This window comes from Palaemon carinicauda, chromosome 19, assembly GCF_036898095.1.
Source record: "Palaemon carinicauda isolate YSFRI2023 chromosome 19, ASM3689809v2, whole genome shotgun sequence".
Lineage (NCBI taxonomy): Eukaryota > Metazoa > Arthropoda > Malacostraca > Decapoda > Palaemonidae > Palaemon > Palaemon carinicauda.
Window position 1 is genome coordinate 110,750,989 of NC_090743.1, and position 18,788 is coordinate 110,769,776.

At 43.6% G+C, this 18,788-nt stretch overlaps 2 protein-coding genes across 6 annotated transcripts in view; one reads left to right on the forward strand and one right to left on the reverse strand.

Moving 5' to 3' along the window:
• Positions 1 to 18,788, reverse strand: part of ArgRS-m (arginyl-tRNA synthetase, mitochondrial) — a 644,356-nt gene that overhangs the window by 189,979 nt on the left and 435,589 nt on the right. The gene's annotated exons all lie outside the window — the stretch shown is intronic.
• The window catches only part of LOC137658731 (TLC domain-containing protein 3A-like), a 161,966-nt gene that overhangs the window by 31,675 nt on the left and 111,503 nt on the right, over positions 1 to 18,788 (forward strand). For all 5 annotated transcript variants that reach the window (XM_068393743.1, XM_068393740.1, XM_068393744.1 and 2 more), the window contains exon 2: positions 2,004 to 2,205. In XM_068393743.1, the coding sequence (XP_068249844.1) occupies positions 2,035 to 2,205 (171 nt within the window). In that variant the 5' untranslated portion in view covers positions 2,004 to 2,034. The remainder of the gene's footprint in view (positions 1 to 2,003; positions 2,206 to 18,788) is intronic.

An 18,788-nucleotide genomic window follows, 5' to 3' on the forward strand; every position in this document is an offset into this window, starting at 1 on the left:
AAGAAACACTACCTTAAACATTTGGAAGCCCTTAAATTTCCTACAGTAGCTGCAGGGAGTGTAGTTACCCCCAGGTAACTCACATATTAATTCCTTGTTATTTTATCTCTCCCCCTTACCTGCCTCATTTATACCCTATTTGTATTCGTTGGTTTCGCACCTGATTACTATTACTATATTTGTAAATTTTTGACTCCTGAGTATCTGTATATATCATCACTCACGGCATTATTATACCTTACCTTTTTTTGTCAATTGTTCTACCAAGTGGATTTATGTTCTTTTTAAGATACCCTTATAGCTGTTTTTGGCACTCATCTCTGATTAAAGTAACTTGTATTTTCCTTATGTTTATGTTTTTCCTTTATTTTGCAAGTTTGGTGACATTTCTCTTGTATATATTCACTGGCCGGCACAGGTTCAAGCCCAGAAAAGGGATTTTGACGTAGGAAAAATCTATTTCTGGGCGAGGGACCTGTGCCGCCCAGTGAACCCTCCCAGCTCCTCTCCCTTGGAGTCCCCAAACTTTGGGTGCTAAGGAGTTGGGTTCTGAGCGGATGCAGAGTTGGTGGTGCCGAGTGAGGTTGAACGGCTCTCCTCTATTGGGGTCTTTGTCGTGGATGAATCTAAATAGTGCGGGACCTCTGGATTATACGCCCAATTCTATACCGACACCAATAGGTGAGCGAGCTAGTTAACCTAGCACTCCTTTACATTTTTTCTCTGGTATATTTAGCAGTAAATTACCTAAGAATAAGTGCTAATAGGAGCTTATTCACTGGGCGGCACAGGTCCCTCGCCCAGAAATAGATTTTTCCTAGGTCAAAATCCCTTATTTAGACAGGACTAAAGGTTTAAGAGGCAGTTCAGAAGCTCTTTGGTGTGCAGTCAAGAAGCTTGCTTTACCCATGTCTAAAAATGCCTTATCATATTTCATAAGACTTTTAATTAAAGAAGTTCACACACTGTGTTGAGGCAGATCTTAAGCTCCTAAAAGTTAAGACTCATGAAGTTAGAGCTGTGGCAACTTCTGTGGCTTTTAAACAAAATTGTTCTCTGCAAAGTATATTGGATACGTTTTGGAGAAGTAAATCTGTATTCGCATCACATTATTTAAAATGTGTCCAGACTCTTTATGAGGACTGCTACACTTTGGGTCCATTCATAGCAACGAATGCAGTAGTAGGTGAAGGATCTACCACTACACTCCCTTAATCCCTAGTACCCTTTTCCCCTCTTGGAACTTGTATGTATTTTTATGATTGGAGGAAATTGTTAGACAATCTTCCGCAATCATTTACTTAGTCAGGTAGTCATTTGTTCCTTGAGAGCGTCTGGAGCAAGGGTATTAGTTGAGGTCCTGTCAACATATAGGATATTCACCGTTTGACAGCTCCTAGAGTTCTTCAGCCCCCTGGGTGGGTCGCTGGTTCTCAAAGGACAGCAGACTTTTTAATGCAGAGAACCATTGAAGTCAGCTTCCTTAATAGGTACAAACCCTCAAGCTAAGTTTTGTTTTAAACTCTTAAGTGAAATTCCATTAATGTTACTGTCTCTGACCCGCCACCAAGGGTCACCAAGGGTGTCAATCAGCTATTATATATAACCAGCGGGTAAGTTTAAATGTTTAAAAATGATATTTTCATAATAAAATAAATTTTTGAACATACTTACCCACTGGTTATATAACTTAAAATCCCCCCCTTCCTCCCCTCTAGAGACCTATGGGCATGGAAAATCTGATACTAGGAGGGATAGTTCGACCTAACTCTGTTGTGGCGCTAGTGTATACCTGGCATATCTGTGCAATTGTGGCGAGTTTTGAATTTCTGCCGGACAGAAGAATAAAAGCTATTATATATAACCAGCGGGTAAGTATGTTCAAAAATTTATTTTATTATGAAAATATCATATTTCATTAGAGGCTTTAATATTTTTCCAATTAAAAAAGATTTGAGACATCATTAGTTCTTGAATATGTTTTCCTTTTATTCATCTTTCAGGATGTAGATCACCCAATAAATATCAAGAACAATGCTGAACTGGATCACAAAATCTGGAGTGGTGGTAGGGTCATTTCTAGGATGGATGGCCTTATTTCAGTGGACTGGTATTTTCTTGAAACGCTACTTTTGCCACCATCAGAGAGAAATATCCCAACATCATATTATGAATGTATGTGAAGCAACTGTATGTATCATTCAGGTAAGTAAAATACAGTTCAGTGGATATTTATGACATTTGTTCTGCCCAAAATAGCTTCAAATGTTACCCCAAGATTTTTTTTTTACGAAATTACATCAACTCAGTACATTCATATAAGGTATTCACTGGGACTTCTCTTTATAGGGCTCACTTCCATTCTATATTTGCAAATTAGTTCTCTTTTGTATACAGAACATACAGTATCGCTCTTCTGAATTTCTCTAAAACTTCTCCCTTCTGTGTATTAATGACTATGTATTTAATGTATTTGTTCCTTCAAGTATGTAAACCTTTTGTCCTTTAAAATAGGGAATGATTTCTGTATTAAATTTGATAACAAGGTAGTTATTTACAGGTCCAAAAAAGTACTCGCCATGGTTCCTGTGACCCTGGCCCTGTGGCTCACATAGTGATATCTGTCCCCATGTCTCCAATTCCTGTGATGTCTTTCTCAAGGCCAGTGCCAGTGATAGTGACTCAATTTGGGCCTGCTCAAACGGGATTCGTCTTTTGAGGTATTTAGATGACTGGGTGATCCTGGCTTCTTCTGATTAGTGGTTGTTTCCGAATCGAGACCGACTACTATTTTTTTGTTGCAATCAGGGGATCGTAATAAATTGGGAAAAGTTGATGATGAAGTACTTGGGTAGACTGATAGACACAGAACAGCAGTGAGAGTCTTTCCACCACACATTCGCATTAGAAAGCTCAGAGGGATGGCGCTCCGTTCCTGTTTAAGCGTGAACGCAGGCTCAGGCTCAGATGTAGCAATTTCTTCTGGAATATCCTTCCTCAAAGAAAAGTTTCATCACAGGCATCTCCACCAGCAGTTGCTTCAGTGGTGTCTGATGAGTCACTGGTTGGCAGCTAGCAGTTTCCCTTCCCATTTTGTTCTAGTTGAGCAAGAGGTTCAGGATGATATTTCCTAAGGGTGAAGAAGGAAGCCCTCACCAGGGTAGTACCACTCAACTCCCCACCTCCTGAGATGCTTCTGTTCTCAGATATATCCAAGGAGGAATCAGATCATTTCAGGGTTGTAGTTCCCAGAAGAAAATCACCTGCATATCAACCGGTTGATAAGGCATTCAGTTGTGTTGATGTGCGAGAACGCTACGTTCACAGCATAAGTTAGCAAGAGAGGAGGGACTGCCTTGTACGGTCTTTGTGAATTGACAAATCAGGTTGCATAGTGGGCAGTGGACAATAACTGAGTTGTCAGCTAGGTTCATTCCAGGCTAGAGGAATGTTCCAGCAAACACACTCACTTATCAGGGAAAAGTTGTAAATTCAGAGTGCTCCCGCATGATAGAAAAGATTCTTGTGTTTTGGTTATCACCTGCCACCAACCTGTTCATCACATGGCTAAATAAGAAACTCCCAGTTTGTTCTGTAACTGAAATACAAACCACGCTATTTACATGGGGTAATTACTTTGGTGTAGCTGAATAACGAGCCATAAGAATTTTAACGAGGGTTTACGACCCCACCACTAGTTAGCGGGGGGGGGGGGGGGACTTGCTCTTTCCCCCCCCCCCCCCCCCCCTCACACACACTAGTGAGTGCTTCACTTTACTTTTGGCTCGGATGGCGAGCGGACGTGTCTGCTCCCATCTTCGCTTGACAGCCATTAATGCTTTTGTCTTTTTCTTATTTTTCTTATACTTAATATATATAAACATTCTTGGTGTTTATAAATATTTTTGTGTATAGAATATAGTAAGTTTTCTTTTCGGTGTTTGTGCGGTGTGTGTAGTGTGCGATAGCGAAGAGTGAAACCCGGCATCGCGCTAGGCCACCGCCGTTTCACTTAATGGTGCGCGGCCTTTCTACTTCTAGGCCACCACGGTTGCACTTCATGGAGGGCGGTCTCTCTTCTCAAGGTCGTTCACCTCTTACTACTACTACGTACTACTACTCGGAAGCTTCTTTCCCGTTGCGGGCTGAGTTGCCATTCCGTTTTATTTGTCTCAATTATTTTTTATGAATCTAATTGTGTTTTTAACTGGTCAGCTTCTGGGAACACTCCCCTTCGGGGGTCTGTGATTCTTACTTTGGGAGCATTCAAAGTCAGTTACATAATTATAGTTGTTATAATTCTGTTTTTGTTAAAGTTCTCCGCCCTCCCCCTTCTCCCGCGAGTGTCAGTGGGGGAGGAGGGCGCATACCTAACTTTTGTTCTTATGTTTACTTTCCCTCGGGGTTACTCTTCGGAGTTCCACCCGGGGGAATTTCTGTTAAATAATTATTTAAATTTATTTTCCCAGTTAACTATGCAGTTTCTTCGTTTGACTGGTGTGCCAACGAAGCAGAGCTGTCCTGTTTATGCCTGGGGAGTCTGCTGTCGCTGCCGTCTCTCTAGGACATCGTCATGGGCGTTATCCCTTCTCTTAGAAGTTCTCCCGTGACAACTGTCAGCTCTTCAGTTCATCCTAGAACGATAAGGAGGTTCGCCTCCAAGGGTAGTTAGTTAACTTCCCTTCTTACCTTTTTCCTGGTCCTTAGGCGGTTATGCTCTTGGGGCTGAGCGACCGCCCTTGTAACCATGCTCAAAGGGCTGGGCGGTTGTAAGGCCGGACCATGGAACTTCAAGCGACTATGCTCTTGGGGCTGAGCGGTCGCTTCTGTAGCTATGTTCAAGGGGCTGAGCAGCTGCAGGATCTGTCTTGTGACCTCTCTCATTCGCGAGGGAGGCCACTCATAAGGACTCCTCTTCGGAGGATGGCTCCTTATAGGTCAGCTTGCTGACCCCATGGCCCTTAGGGGCGCCATTACCAGTGTATGGGGTTTCCTGGTCCTTAGGCGGTTATGCTCTTAGTGCTGAACGACCTCTCTTGTAATCATGCTCAAGGGGCTGAGCGGTTGCAAGGCCGGCCCATGGAACCTGATGTGACTATGCTCTTGGGGCTGAGCAGTCGCTTCTGTAGCTATGCTCAAGGGGCTGAGCAGCTACAAGTCAGTTTTGTGACCTCTCACGTTCACGAAGGAGGCCACTCTTAAGGACTCCTCTTCGGAGGATTGCTCCTTATAGGTCTCTTCTACGAAGTGTCACCTCTCTCGTTCGCGAGAGAGGACACTCATAGAAACTCCTCTCCGGAGGATTGTTCCTGATAAGATCAGCTTGCTGATCCAACGGCCCTTAGGGACACCATCACCTGTCTCTTCTGCGAAGTGTTTTCCTCTCTTGTTCGCGAGAGAGGCCACTCATAGAGACTCCTCTTCGGAGGATTGTTCCTGATTAGAACAGCTTGCTGTTCAGTCACTAACACTTCGGTGTTTAGTGACAGGGAAACTTCGGTTTCTCGTTACCCTGACCCTGCAGGGTCTCATAACATTAGTTACGCAGAACCCTTGGGCTCTCGTAACTTTAGTCACTCCAACACTTCGGTGTTTAGTGACAGGGAAACTTCGGTTTCTCGTTGCGCTGACCCTTCAGGGTCTCGGAACTCAGGCTACGTTAGGCCTTTTGGTCTCTCGTTCCCTTAGTCAAGACCTGCTGTCCTGCCGTCTCTGTTCCTGGCTGCTGACGCGCTGTGAGCGCCCACGACTAAACCTGCCATTGCGCATAAGGGACTTGAGCGTAAACTGCGCCTCTAATCCTTCAGCTCCAGGTTTAACCTGCGCCCCCTCATGCTGCTGCTATTCCAGTCTTAGCGCCTCAGCGCTCACCTGCGCGCACCTGTTCCTGTTACGCGCCAGGGTTCCCCTGCGCCCCCACACAGCATGCCAGCGCCCACCAGCAGTTCCTGATTTAGCGCGCCAGCGCTCACCTGCGCAGTACTTCTAGTGTTGATCGTCGGCTCTGTGCTGAAGCAGACCTGCCTTGGTCTTCTTCAGGGGATGCTCTCCTTTTAGGGACACATCCCAGTTCCTGTTCGACCTGTCAGCTGATCCTTCAACCTAGAGCACAAGCGCACGCGTGCATTTACGCACTCGCAAACGCGCTAGCGCCGACGATCTTCTTATGCGCACAAACGCCGATGATCACACCTGCGCTGATGATCTTCATACACGCGTGAGCGCCAACGATCGTCCGCGTACGGGCACCAATGGGTTCCCGTGCGCCCGGGCGTCCACGTGCGCTCCTATTTTTCCACGCGAGGGCACCAATGGTTTCCCGCGCGCATTCCGCTCGCACGCCCGCGTGCGTGCGCGCGAGCATTTCTTTAATTTGCGTGCCCTTCTTCCTGATATAGCGCACACACGCTCACCAACGCCTCAGCGCGCTTCTACAATTCAGCGCGCAGTCCAGGTACCTCTGGACTCTCCATCCAAATTGCGCAATCCTGTACGCACTCTTCCAGTTGCGCGCAATTTTCCGGTTGCGCACGATGTTCCAGTTGCGCGCGATATTCCAGTTGCGCACCCATCGCAACAGCGCACACTTGTATGCCCGAATCCGATTGCGGCGCACTTCGTTGGAGTTTTTCTCCTGGGAGATCGCAGGCGCTCACCAGTGGTTCAGCCTGCGGGGTCTCCAAGTCTCTTCTACGAAGGGCACCTCTCCCACTCGCGGGAGAGGTCTCTCATAGTGACCACTCCTCGGAGTATCAAGTCTCCTGCGCACCGACGAGCTCCTCAGGGTAAGATGCCTGTAAAGACTGCGCAGCGCTCACCTACTCGCCAACGCGCTACTGCACACTCGCGCCCAACATTGTTGCATCAGGTTTCTGCGCGCCCGCGCACACGCGATCAATTGATTGCGCCCATCCAACCTTCAACCATCTCCTACGTGCACCCGCGCTCGCGCTCACGCGCCCGCACCATCTCCTACATGCTCATGCCATCAATCTCGCACACCCGCGTCCTTGCGCGCCCGCGCGCTCGTGAGCACAAAATTCCTGCTGCGCACGATCCCTTCCAGGAATCATCGCGCTACCACCAGCTCGATCTGCGCCCCGATCGCAAGCGCGATCACGCACAAAATTTTACGGGGCTTCAGGCGGACAGGTCATCGTCCCGTTCCCCTCCCAGCAGGCGCAGAACAGCGCGCTCGCCAGAGGAGGGGAGGCTTCCGGACAGGTCCAAGGCCCCTTTTTGTTTCAGCTTCGTTCAGGCGAACCCTTGTTTGTCAACTCCTCCAAGGGATCGAACGATCCCCTTCCCTCCAGAGGGAGTGTCTGACAGCTCGACTGTCAGCCAGCAACCCTGGTTTGGGACCATTGCCAGAGCTCTTATGCAGGCTATGAAGCCTGTGCTCGCTAACCTCTGTCACATATCAGGGGCAGCTCCCTCCCCGCCTGAAGAAGAAGAGGGGAGTCCCCTCCAGGGTGACGTCTCCAAGGGGTAAACTGTCCTCTCGCAAATCCTTGCGCAAGGCTATTTCTTTACCCCAGACTTTCTCCCCCTCCACTGCGGATGAGGATTACCTATCCTCGGGGGAGTCGGACGAACCGGTCCGTTCCCCCATCACACCATGGGGGGAAACTCCGCCTCTTCCTGAGAGGTCTTCCCACAGGGGTAGAGAAGAGCCTGCATCCATCATTACTGGAGTCCTGTATCCCTCCCAGGAGGGAACCGAAGGACTCGAAGACTGTTTCTAAGTCTTCGGCAAGGATCAGACAGGAGCCAGCTAGACCTTCGGAGAATGTCCACAAATTCCCCCTGGAAGAGCACTGGGGACGAGAGACTTTGCTGCTAGCTCATCAGGAGGAGAACACCAAGAGTCAGAACATGCGGGCTGGCAAGTTCTGACCCACAGGAGGAACCTCAACAGGTTTCCAAACCCAGAGGCCCCTCCTAGTGAGGGTAAGGACTCGGTCTTGGACCAAGTCTAGGGCACCCAGAACCCTCTAGGGCCAGTGCAGCTTTGCCCTGGTCACAAGGGAAGAAGAGTGCCAGAGACAAGGTTGAAGGCCAGCTCTCTGAGCGCGCCTCCTCCAACAGATCCAGCACCGATAACAAGCTCCTCCCTCCTCCTCGAGTCCATCAGAGGAGGTATTTCGAGATCGTAGAGGAGACTTTGTTTGGACCTTACGGTTCACCACTCCGTGGAAGAACTCACTGGGGGAGTCCCTCTAAAGAGACTTTCCAACCGACACGTGTCCTATTCTCCTACTGAGATCCTAGGCCAGGAGAATGTAGCGAAGTGTGCCATACAGGCAACTTCGTGGCCTGTCATCTGGCTGGGGTCTCTGGGCATCCTACGGGAAAGAATAGATCTCCTTGTTCCTTTCCCTGAATTGGAGGCTGTTTTCTGACATTCGGTACCACAGGGCCTCAGACCTGTGGTCAGAATCGGAAAAGTGCCTCCATATTAATCTGCTAGTGATGAAGGCAGCTCTTCCTAGCCCTTCATCAGTGCCAACAAAGATCTAGCGGATCACTCTGAGGGGTTATGAGCGACAACACCACAGTAGTGGCTTACATCTACAAGCAAGGAGGTACCTTTTCAAAGCGGCTATCCCATCTCTCAGTAGAGATACTGAGATAGCCCGAAGCCCACTCGATCCCTCTATCGACTCGCTTCATTCCAGACAAAGGGAATGTGCTAACCGACAGTCGGAGCAGAGCATCTCAGATAATGAGTATCGAGTGGTCCTTGGATCATCCAGTAGCCAACAAAGTCCTGACTTTGTGGGATTATCTGACTGTGGATCGGTTCGCTACAGCGCTGAACTTCAAGCTCCCGCTGTATTACCCCCAGGCCCAGATCCCAAAGCACTCTGACAAGATGCCTTCCAACAACGGTGGGACAGCAGCAACGTGTGCGCTTTTTTTCCCCGTTCTGTCTGATGAGGAAGGTGCTCCACAAGACCAGAATATCGGTCAATCGCTCGATGATCCTTGATAGCTATGCTATGGCATCTCGCGGAATGGTTTCCAGACCTTCCTCAACTCCTAACGGAACTTCCGGAAGAACCCCCTCTGCAACACAAGCAAACAACCACATGCCAACAGCTCCCTCAAAGCCGTAGCTTCGCTTTGACTTACTGCCTGGAAGACTATCCAGCATTCCCTCACTAAGAGAGGATTGTCGCAACAAGTTGCGAACTGGATGTTTGGACACCTGCGCAGGTCATCCACAGTGGCCTACCAGGCAAAGTGGCGAGCATTTTTGTGGTTGGAATCGCGTAGGAGTATCTATTCACTCGATACCACTGTTCCAGCAAGAGCGATATTCTTTGTTTATTTGCGGAAAGAATGCGCCTTTCAGTCTCGGCAATGAAAGGCTATCGCTCAGCCTTAAGGCTAGCCTTCAGGCTCAAAGGAGCGGACATTCCTTCCTCACTGGAACTTTCCCTACTCATACGAAGATACGATCTTACCTGCCCTCAGTCAGAAGGGAGACCTCCTCCAGAGCAATTGGTCCGAATCCTCAGGCCTCTTAGGAGGCCTCCCTACAAACCATGTCGCCAGGCTTCAAATTGACACCTAGCTCGAAAGGCGGTGTTCCTGCTAGCTTTGGTCTTGGCCAAGCGAGTCAGTGAACTTCATGGTCTCTCGTATGACATCACCCATGCAAGGGTATGAGGGGAGGTAACGTTTGTAATCGTCTCTGAGTTTGTGGCTAAGACACAGAATCCGAGAGTGCCGGATCCTCGATTCGACTCTTTCTGGATTTCGAGTCTTCGTTCTGTAACAGATGACCCAGACCATCTCCTACTGTGTCCAGTAAGTAGTCTGAGGTTATATCTCGAAGAACGGCTGCATTCGTCCCCAAGTGTAAGCTTTGTTTGTGAGCACTGGGAGAACAAGAGGAGGGTCACCAAGATTACCAATCTCCGCATGGATTCGTAGGGTGATCCATCTGTCCCTGAATCCTGACCCTCCTCCGTCATGTCGCCTTAGAGCGCACGATGTAAGGGGCGCAGCAAAGTTCCTGACCTTCAAGAAGAGCTTCTTAGTGACGCAGGTTCTACAAACAGGGGTGGAAGCGTCAGATGACCTTCACAGCCCACTACCTGCAAAACGTGACACACAGGAGGCTCGATACGTTCTCTATCGGCCCTGTGTTGGATACACAATAGCTGGTCTAACCTCAGGCTCCTTAATGGACAGGTAGCAGAGGGTTGAGGGCATTGTTACCTGGTCTTAGTCTGCGTGAATGAAAAGATTTGTCTGGCCCTTATTCTTTTCTTCATCTGCTCCTTCCTTGGAGAAAGCAGCATCCTGGGTTCTTTGCATAGCTGACCTCAAACCACTGCAGGTAAACCATGCTTCCTTGTGTTCCTAGTATTAAGAGTAATACTATCATGTCCCCATACCCTGATGAGGTGGTATTGGGAGAGTCCTAGCCTAGAATTCCACCTGAAGAACTCTAGGTCAAATTCCTATGACGAGTCACGCTCTTCACCTTCACACACAGCTTATGTAGGCCGCAGCAGTTTCACAGCAATGCTAGCGAGGCGCAGGGACTCCTTATTCCTTGAGTACTTACACACTCAAATATTGAGTCCCCGGGCAAAGCCAAAAGCCAGTATGGCCGGGACTTACCACCCTTCCTAAGGGTTGAGTCACCCCATGTAAATAGCGTGGTTTGTATTTCAGTTACAGAACAAATGACAAATTCGTAGATAATTTGTATTTTTCTTAACTATACAAACCTTAGCTATTTACACATATTTGCCCGCCAGCCCTGTCCCCCGGGATAAGTCCTACCTCTAAGCAAAGTGAAGCACTCACTAGTATGTGTGAGGGGGGGGGGGGGGGGTTTAAGCAAGCTACCCCTACCCCCCGCTAACTAACGGTGGGGTAGTAAACCCTCGTTAAAATTCTTATGGCTCGTCATTCAGCTACGCCGAAGTAATTACCCCATGTAAATAGCTAAGGTTTGTATAGTTAGGGAAAATACAAATTATCTACGAATTTGTCATATTCTGTTTCCTCATTTCAGAACCATGGGATGATACGTTCGATGACATTGTCCAACACCTATGATCTGGACATCTACTATTCCCCATTCAACCTGATTTGCTGCCTGATCAATCAAATGTTGATCACGCCATGTCTCCAGATGATCTCAAGATGAGTGGAATCCCAATCTGTTGGCATGTTTAGTCAAACTCCCAAGAGAACTACCCCTTGGAACAAACTTATTTGTCAGCCACATCATCAGAGGTACTTTCATGCCATTAAGTCGTTTGCATTCCACTGTTGGAAACTTTACAGTGTCTTCTTCAAGTAAAAGGTTTTTCACAAGGAACTGCTCAGATGTCTGGGGGCTGTTTTGATTTTTTCACACTTTCTGCATATAAATTTTCAATGGGACTTTCATCCTCTTTAACTACTTTCATATCTTTCTTCATGTTAGAAGTGAGGATATTCTCGTCAGTGTGCTTTGGCAAGTTTTTCTTCAAAACCATTGAAAAAGGTTGCCCTGGTCTTATCTGCTTTTCAAGAGTTCTTTTAATTAAGAGCCTCTTTAAAAGTAACCCTTTCCATGGTCCTAATGGCCTGAATTTCTTTTTAGAAAATAAACTTAATACAGCCTTTAGATATAGCTGGGTGTGCTTCCCCACTACGTATACAACTTGGATTTTCTGTGCATGGTCCATGACTTTTTTCCACAGTTGGCACAAACTGCTGGCTTATTATTTAGTTTTTCCTTGCATTTCTGGCTTAAATGGCCATACTTTTGGCAATGATAACATTGCAATGGTGAAGGGATTTATGGTTTCACCTTCAAAGATAGCCAAACACATTTAATAAAATTAGGTAGTCTACATAGATTAAATGTTACAACCAAAGTACTGAGAGGAATGCGTTGTTCCTCAATTCTCTCATTCTGACTACTTTTACTACTCCTTGACTTTTCAGTTCATCCTCAATTTCTTTTTCCTCTATCTCTAGCAATTCTGGAGCATATATATCACCCCTACTCTGCTTGAAAGTGGTGTGCGAAATGCATTTAACAGTATGACAATCCAATTTGAAGGTGTTTTTGATCTTTTGCTTTGTATTAGGATAGTGTCTCTTACAAAAGACTTCCATTTCCTTGGGGAAGAATTTTTGGTTGCCCTCCACTTATATTAACTACTCCCTATTAGCTTTATAAACATTCACTTGAGCTTTATAAACATTCACTTGCTCATGCCTTCCATTTTCAAAATCCAAAATGAAAAAAAATTCATAATTCACTACTTCAGAGTGACCAGGTAATACTTCTACTTTTCTATATTTTTCTGTATCATCATATCTCTCTCTCTCTCTCTCTCTCTCTCTCTCTCTCTCTCTCTCTCTCTCTCTCTCTCTCTCTCTCTCTCTCTCGTGTTTTCTTATAATCATTCTTTGCATAACGTGAATAAGGTTCTAATGTTCAAATATTAGAATATGTGTTGGAGCTCTCCGCACTGAGGTCCATGTTTGTATTTTCCAGGTCGTCAACAGAGGGGTTGGTTTGTATAGAAGAAGCAAGCCGGGTTATCTAACTCTCATCGGAGGATGTCAGTCCTCCTATCCCATGTGGTCCAAGACAAGAAGAGGTTTCGGCGGGGACCAGTCCTCTATTAGAGAGGGGCTGCCTCTCTTTAGGTGGGTGTACACTGGTCAGTGAGGGTAGTTAGCCCTTCCCACCGACGACTCTAATGCCTGGCGTCACCAATACCTGCAAATATGGGTGACTTAAAACCGGATCAATGGAGCCCGACTCTTAACAGACATGGTCTGTACCCAATGGGGTCTGCCAGAGGATGATGGCATTTAACTGGTACAGGTTGAGATGGCATGCCATCCATCCCACAGTGTGCCAAATCCAAAGAAGCATCCAGAGTATAATCAAACAACCCAAAGTTGTCAACAAGTTCATGCCCAAGAGGAAGAGATGGGAAAATAAAAGAAATAACCAAAAGGAAAAGAGAAAGTACCGTCTAATTTAGATGGATCAACAATTGGGCACCAAGGTCCAGTGGGAAGGCAGTTCCCACTGTTCATAAGAGCCCAGCTGCTAATCCCCAAGGCCCCCATCCTCGTCAAGGGAGGCGACATAGACATTAAGGAATACTCCTGTTCTAGAGGCTACGCCTCTTTCCTGAGAGGGTCATAGAGGTGATGGTGGAGAAGTGGAGGAAGGCTAGCCATGACTCCATCATCCACCATGCAATTGCTTTCCAGAGCCAGGTCCTTCAAAGGCCACTGCAGATGCCTCACCTTCAGGATCTGCTTTAAAAAAATCTCTGACTCTTCCAAACCCCTCACAATCTCCATTGGCCATAATGGTTTTGGCTAATTTTTCATGGTCGGATGCCTTTCCTGCTGCCAACCCTTCCCATTTACCCGGGCTTGGGACCAGCACCAACAGTATTTGAAGATGGACTCCCAAACGAGGCAGTTACCATAGGAGTGACTAGAAGATACCATGAGAGAGAGAGAGAGAGAGAGAGAGAGAGAGAGAGAGAGAGAGAGAGAGAGAGAGAGAGAGAGAGAGAGATTGCTTTGCAATTGTATCATTAATATACAGTTTTGTAACTTGATTTATGGTGCTACTAAATACCATCTGAGAGAGAGAGAGAGAGAGAGAGAGAGAGAGAGAGAGAGAGAGAGAGAGAGAGAGAGAGAGAGAGAGAGAATCTTATAACACTTGAAGATATACAGGATATACAGCAATCCTAAAACTACATATAGTGAGAAGAGTTAAACAGGGAGACCCCATCTCCTATATTATTCACAGTATGCCTAGTAGTTGTTTTTATGGATTTTTATTGGTAAAATTTAGGAATTAATATTGATGGGGAATGTCTTACTAACTTAAGATTTACAGATGACATAGTTGTATTTATTGAATCATGGGAAGAATTAAAAAAGGTGATAGATTTAAATAGAGAAAGGAAAAATGTAGGACTGAAAATGAATTTGAGTAAAACTAAGATACTATTCTATGAAAATGCAGAGAGACAACAAATAGAGTTGGTTTGCTATGAGCAATTAGAAAAAAATAAGTCTCCCATCATCATCAATCCGCGTTGGACACATGGTGGTGATAATGGCCAAACTCTAGACATGAAATAGGATATGTTTGATGCCTTTGTCCTTAAGAGAACTAGAAACTTCTACTCATACATATATTTATAAATATATATATATATATATATATATATATATATATATATATATATATATATATGTTTGATGCCTTTGTCCTTAAGAGAACTAGAAACTTCTACTCATACATATATATATATATATATATATACAGTAGGGTCCCGAATTATGCGAGAATTTGGTCGATGAAAGGCCTCGTGTAATTGGAAATTCGTATATTTCGAAACACATCATGGCGGCAAACAGCAACCTACCCGTCAATTTTTTGTTCACTCCATTTCTAGCTTTCTAGCTATATATATACTGTATATACACTGTGTGTGTGTATGTATGTGTGTATGTATGTATGTATATATTATATATATATATATATATATATATATATATATATATATATATATATATATATATATATATATATATATATATATATATATATATATATATATATATATATATATATATATATATACTGTAGCTTTTATCTTAACAATGCTGTAAGAAATCCTTCTTATAGATTTTTTTTATAAAATACTGTACAAAATTTCTTTTATGGATAAATAAAACAATAAAAAGTTGTTAAAGTTTTGTTAATTTTCTATGACTAGTATTTACTACTGTACTATGCATAGCTTACTGTTTTCAGTATTTTCCGAATGATGTAGAATTATTTCCTATAGATACAAAAAACAAAAAAGGGTTTTCAAGGTTTGATACAGTACGTATCTAGCAATAGTTAAAAATTACAGTATAGTACTGTATATCCATGATGACACTCCCACACGTAAACACGGCCACTAGGCGCAAGTGTACACTAGGCTGCTGTACGATAATCACGCTTTTTTTGCCCTGAGCGGTCATTTCACTAATGATAATTTTTCAAAGTTAATATAATTTCTTTATGCTTATAATTCGTAATTATAGTTAAAAGTAGGGATATTAATTAAATGGTTGAGTAAAAAAACAATTAATACTACTTTTATTTAATTTCAAATGGCTACATAATACTGAATATTCTAATGGGTTCTTTTTATCTTCAATCGTAAATCTTACGCCTGGATAAGCAACAAAAGGAAAGGAATAGGTCTCTCTCTCTCTCTCTCTCTCTCTCTCTCTCTCTCTCTCTCTTCATATCGTTTCCTGTATAGTTTTCAAATATGTTCGTCATACATTTGTACATTATTTATCCACTTTATTCTCTCTCTCTCTCTCTCTCTCTCTCTCTCTCTCTCTCTCTCTCTCTCTCTCTCTCTCTCTCTCTCTCTCTCTCTCTCTCTCTCTGCGTTTCCTTTCCCTTTATAATTTTGTGAAATTTCGTTGTCCAGTCATTCGGTAATGAGAAGTCATTTTCGCTTTCGACATCGAAAGAAAACTTTGTTTTTTCAATATACTCATCACTGGAGGATTCAGAACTAGTGCTCTCATTATCAAACAGGTTATCATTATCAAATTCCACAACAAGAATATCATTTATTTCATCTAAAGAAATAACCTTCCTCTTTAGACCTTTCATTACAAAAGGAACAACAAATAACCACTTATGCATGAACGCCCGAGCGCACTGATAGGAAACCAGTTCAAACCAGAGTTTTGTAACATCAAGCTACCTTCAGAAAAATAGTTGCCAGACATCATATAAGTTTCTATTCACAGTCCCCATATGCTGAGAGTGTTGCCAAGTGGTGATCCTATACTTACTATACGAGTAAAGTAACATCACGAGACTGACGGCTTGTAAAAGGCAATTAAAGTCATGAACGGAATATACAGTTGAAGGTGGTACCGAGTAGATCGTGGTGAACGGTTTATCACGTGGGTGACGCTTAACAGGTTAAAAAAACATTTTATATAGTTCGGTATTTTCTCTATCCATCCTCTCCCAGAAAACCTTCAAATGTGAATTATTGGAATGTGTGCAGATCTTGGCAGTGCGATAACTAGTTAGCGACTGAGAATAAAAAAAATAAAAAGCCCGATTGACGAATGACGATGCTGATGAAGAGGATATCGAATACCGATTTTTCCCTAATTGATTTTTTCTACGTTCTGTCTAATCCAATTTACAGTACATTCTTATGTAAAGGGCGAACCCCAACATTTCTTGATGCTGCTACACTTTAATTATAGATATTTTACCACCAATTTATAATCTTTATTTATAATAACATCTTTAGTAAAAGCTTTTCAATATCACTTTCAGGAGTAAATGCGTTTAAGATCGACGATGAAACGTAAAAAAAACGTTTTCCTTTTAAGAAGGCGTTTTTTTAGGGAAAAAAAAAACAACACGAAATAAAATTGCTCATATTTCATATATTTTGATTTTCTAAGGATAAATAAAACATTAATTATAACATTATTATTACATAGTACCTGGTAAGATATCTTTTGCTGCAAAAGTTAACCTATAGACAGATGTTAAAATTGGTTAGCGAGTTCGTTATGATCAGCGATGGAACGTACTAAACAAAGTAATGGGTTTGGTTGTGGTGACATGTTTGGCAGTAGCATGATATAAAATAGTCTTTATTTTGATGGTTTATAATTTAAAGTTTAATGAATAAGGATTTTTCACCATAATCACAACATAAGTATAAAAATTAATTAGTACAAATATGGAATATTATACATATAGGTGTTGGACAGTTAGGCTAGGCCTAGCGACAAGTTCACACAACAGATGGGCAAACCTTAACATTTTTCATCCAAAACTAGTCTTAAAATGTTTGAACAGAAATCTTTCTCTCACATTCTCCCCCCCCCCTTCTCAGACATCGGGGAACCATCACCCCCCCCCCAATACAATTAAGAAAACAATAGATTTCCTACGCTTCGCGGTGCTTGACTCGCGGATTTAGAATGCTCCTCGCAAATACAGGAAAATTAATTTTTAAAAACTATCGATCGCGTAATTGAGGAATCGCGTAATTAGAACACGTGTAATTCGGGACCCTACTGTATATATATATATATATATATATATATATATATATATATATATATATATATATATATATATATATATATATATATATATATGTTTGATGCCTTTGTCCTTAAGAGAACTAGAAACTTCTACTCATACATATATATTTATATATATATATATATATATATATATATATATATATATATATATATATATATATATATATATATATACAGTGGAACCTCTACATACGATTGTCACAACATACGAATTTTCAAACATACGAAGTAAAATTTGACCAAATTTCTGTCTCAACATACGAAGTGTTGCTCCAACATACGAAGTGTTGCTCCAACATACGACGTAAACAATACGCTTACCCGTGGAATTTTCTCGAAAGCATGCAGTGTAGTTCGTTGTTGACGTCGCTAGATGGCAGCACATCGGAGGGACGCCAATCGAGCGTCACCTTGATCAGTCCTCTCATCGCGTGCGCATCGTGTGGTTGTCCTCTATTCATTCAGTTTTAACAGTTTTTTATCTTGCCTTTTCATGTGTTGTTTTCTGTGTTCCGTAATCATGGGTCCTAAAAAGCTTAGTTTCGGTTCAGGAAGTAGTAGCAGTGGTGAGAAAAAGAGGAAGTCTATGCTTTCATTACATTTAAAGCAGGAAATCATAGAAAAGCATGAGCGAGGTGTACGTGTTAGCGATCTGGCTAAACAATATGGCCGGAATATGTCGACGATCTCGACGATCATAAAACAGAAGTCAGCCATTAAATCAGTGAAACCTTCGAAGGGGATCACGATTATTTCTAAACGTCGTAGCCCTACCCTTGAAGAGATGGAAAGACTTTTGTTAATATGGATCAAAGACAAGGAGATTGTTGGCAATACGATCACGGAAACGATCATTCGTGAGAAGGCCAGCGCTATCTACAGTGACTTGAAGGCGGCGCACTCTCGGGGTGATGCGGGGGAGAGTTCAGCCGATCCTACGACGGAGGAATTCAAGGCGTCTCGAGGTTGGTTCGAGAAATTTAGGAAACGGACCGGGATTCATTCAGTTGTTCGTCATGGAGAAGCTTCGAGTTCAGACACTAAGGCTGCTAAAGACTTTGTTAAAAAGTTCGAAAGCATCGTGGCAGAGGAAGGTTACGTAGAGCAGCAGGTTTTCAACTGTGATGAAACCGGTCTGTTTTGGTAAAAGATGCCTTGTTGAACGTACATTACTGCTGAAGAGACGAAAATGCCTGGACATAAGCCAATGAAGGATCGGTTGACTCTTGCGCTTTGTGCCAACGCCAGCGGGGACTGCAAAATTAAGCGTCTTAGTTTACCATTCCAAAAACCCTAGGGCATTTAAAGCACATAGAATTAATAAAGACCTGCTACATGTTCTATGGCATTCTAATTCTAAGGCTTGGGTTACTAGGCATATCTTTGTGGAATGGGTAAACGTAGTTTTCGGCCCTGCTGTCAAGAAGTATCTTCAGGAAAGGAATTTGCCTTTGAAGTGCTTGCTTTGTTTGGACAATGCACCCGCTCACCCCCCCGCACTCGAAGATGATATCATCGACGAATACAAATTCATCAAGGTGTTGTATCTTCCACCGAATACCACCCCTATCCTCCAGGCCATGGACCAGCAAGTCATCTCTAATTTTAAGAAGCTGTAC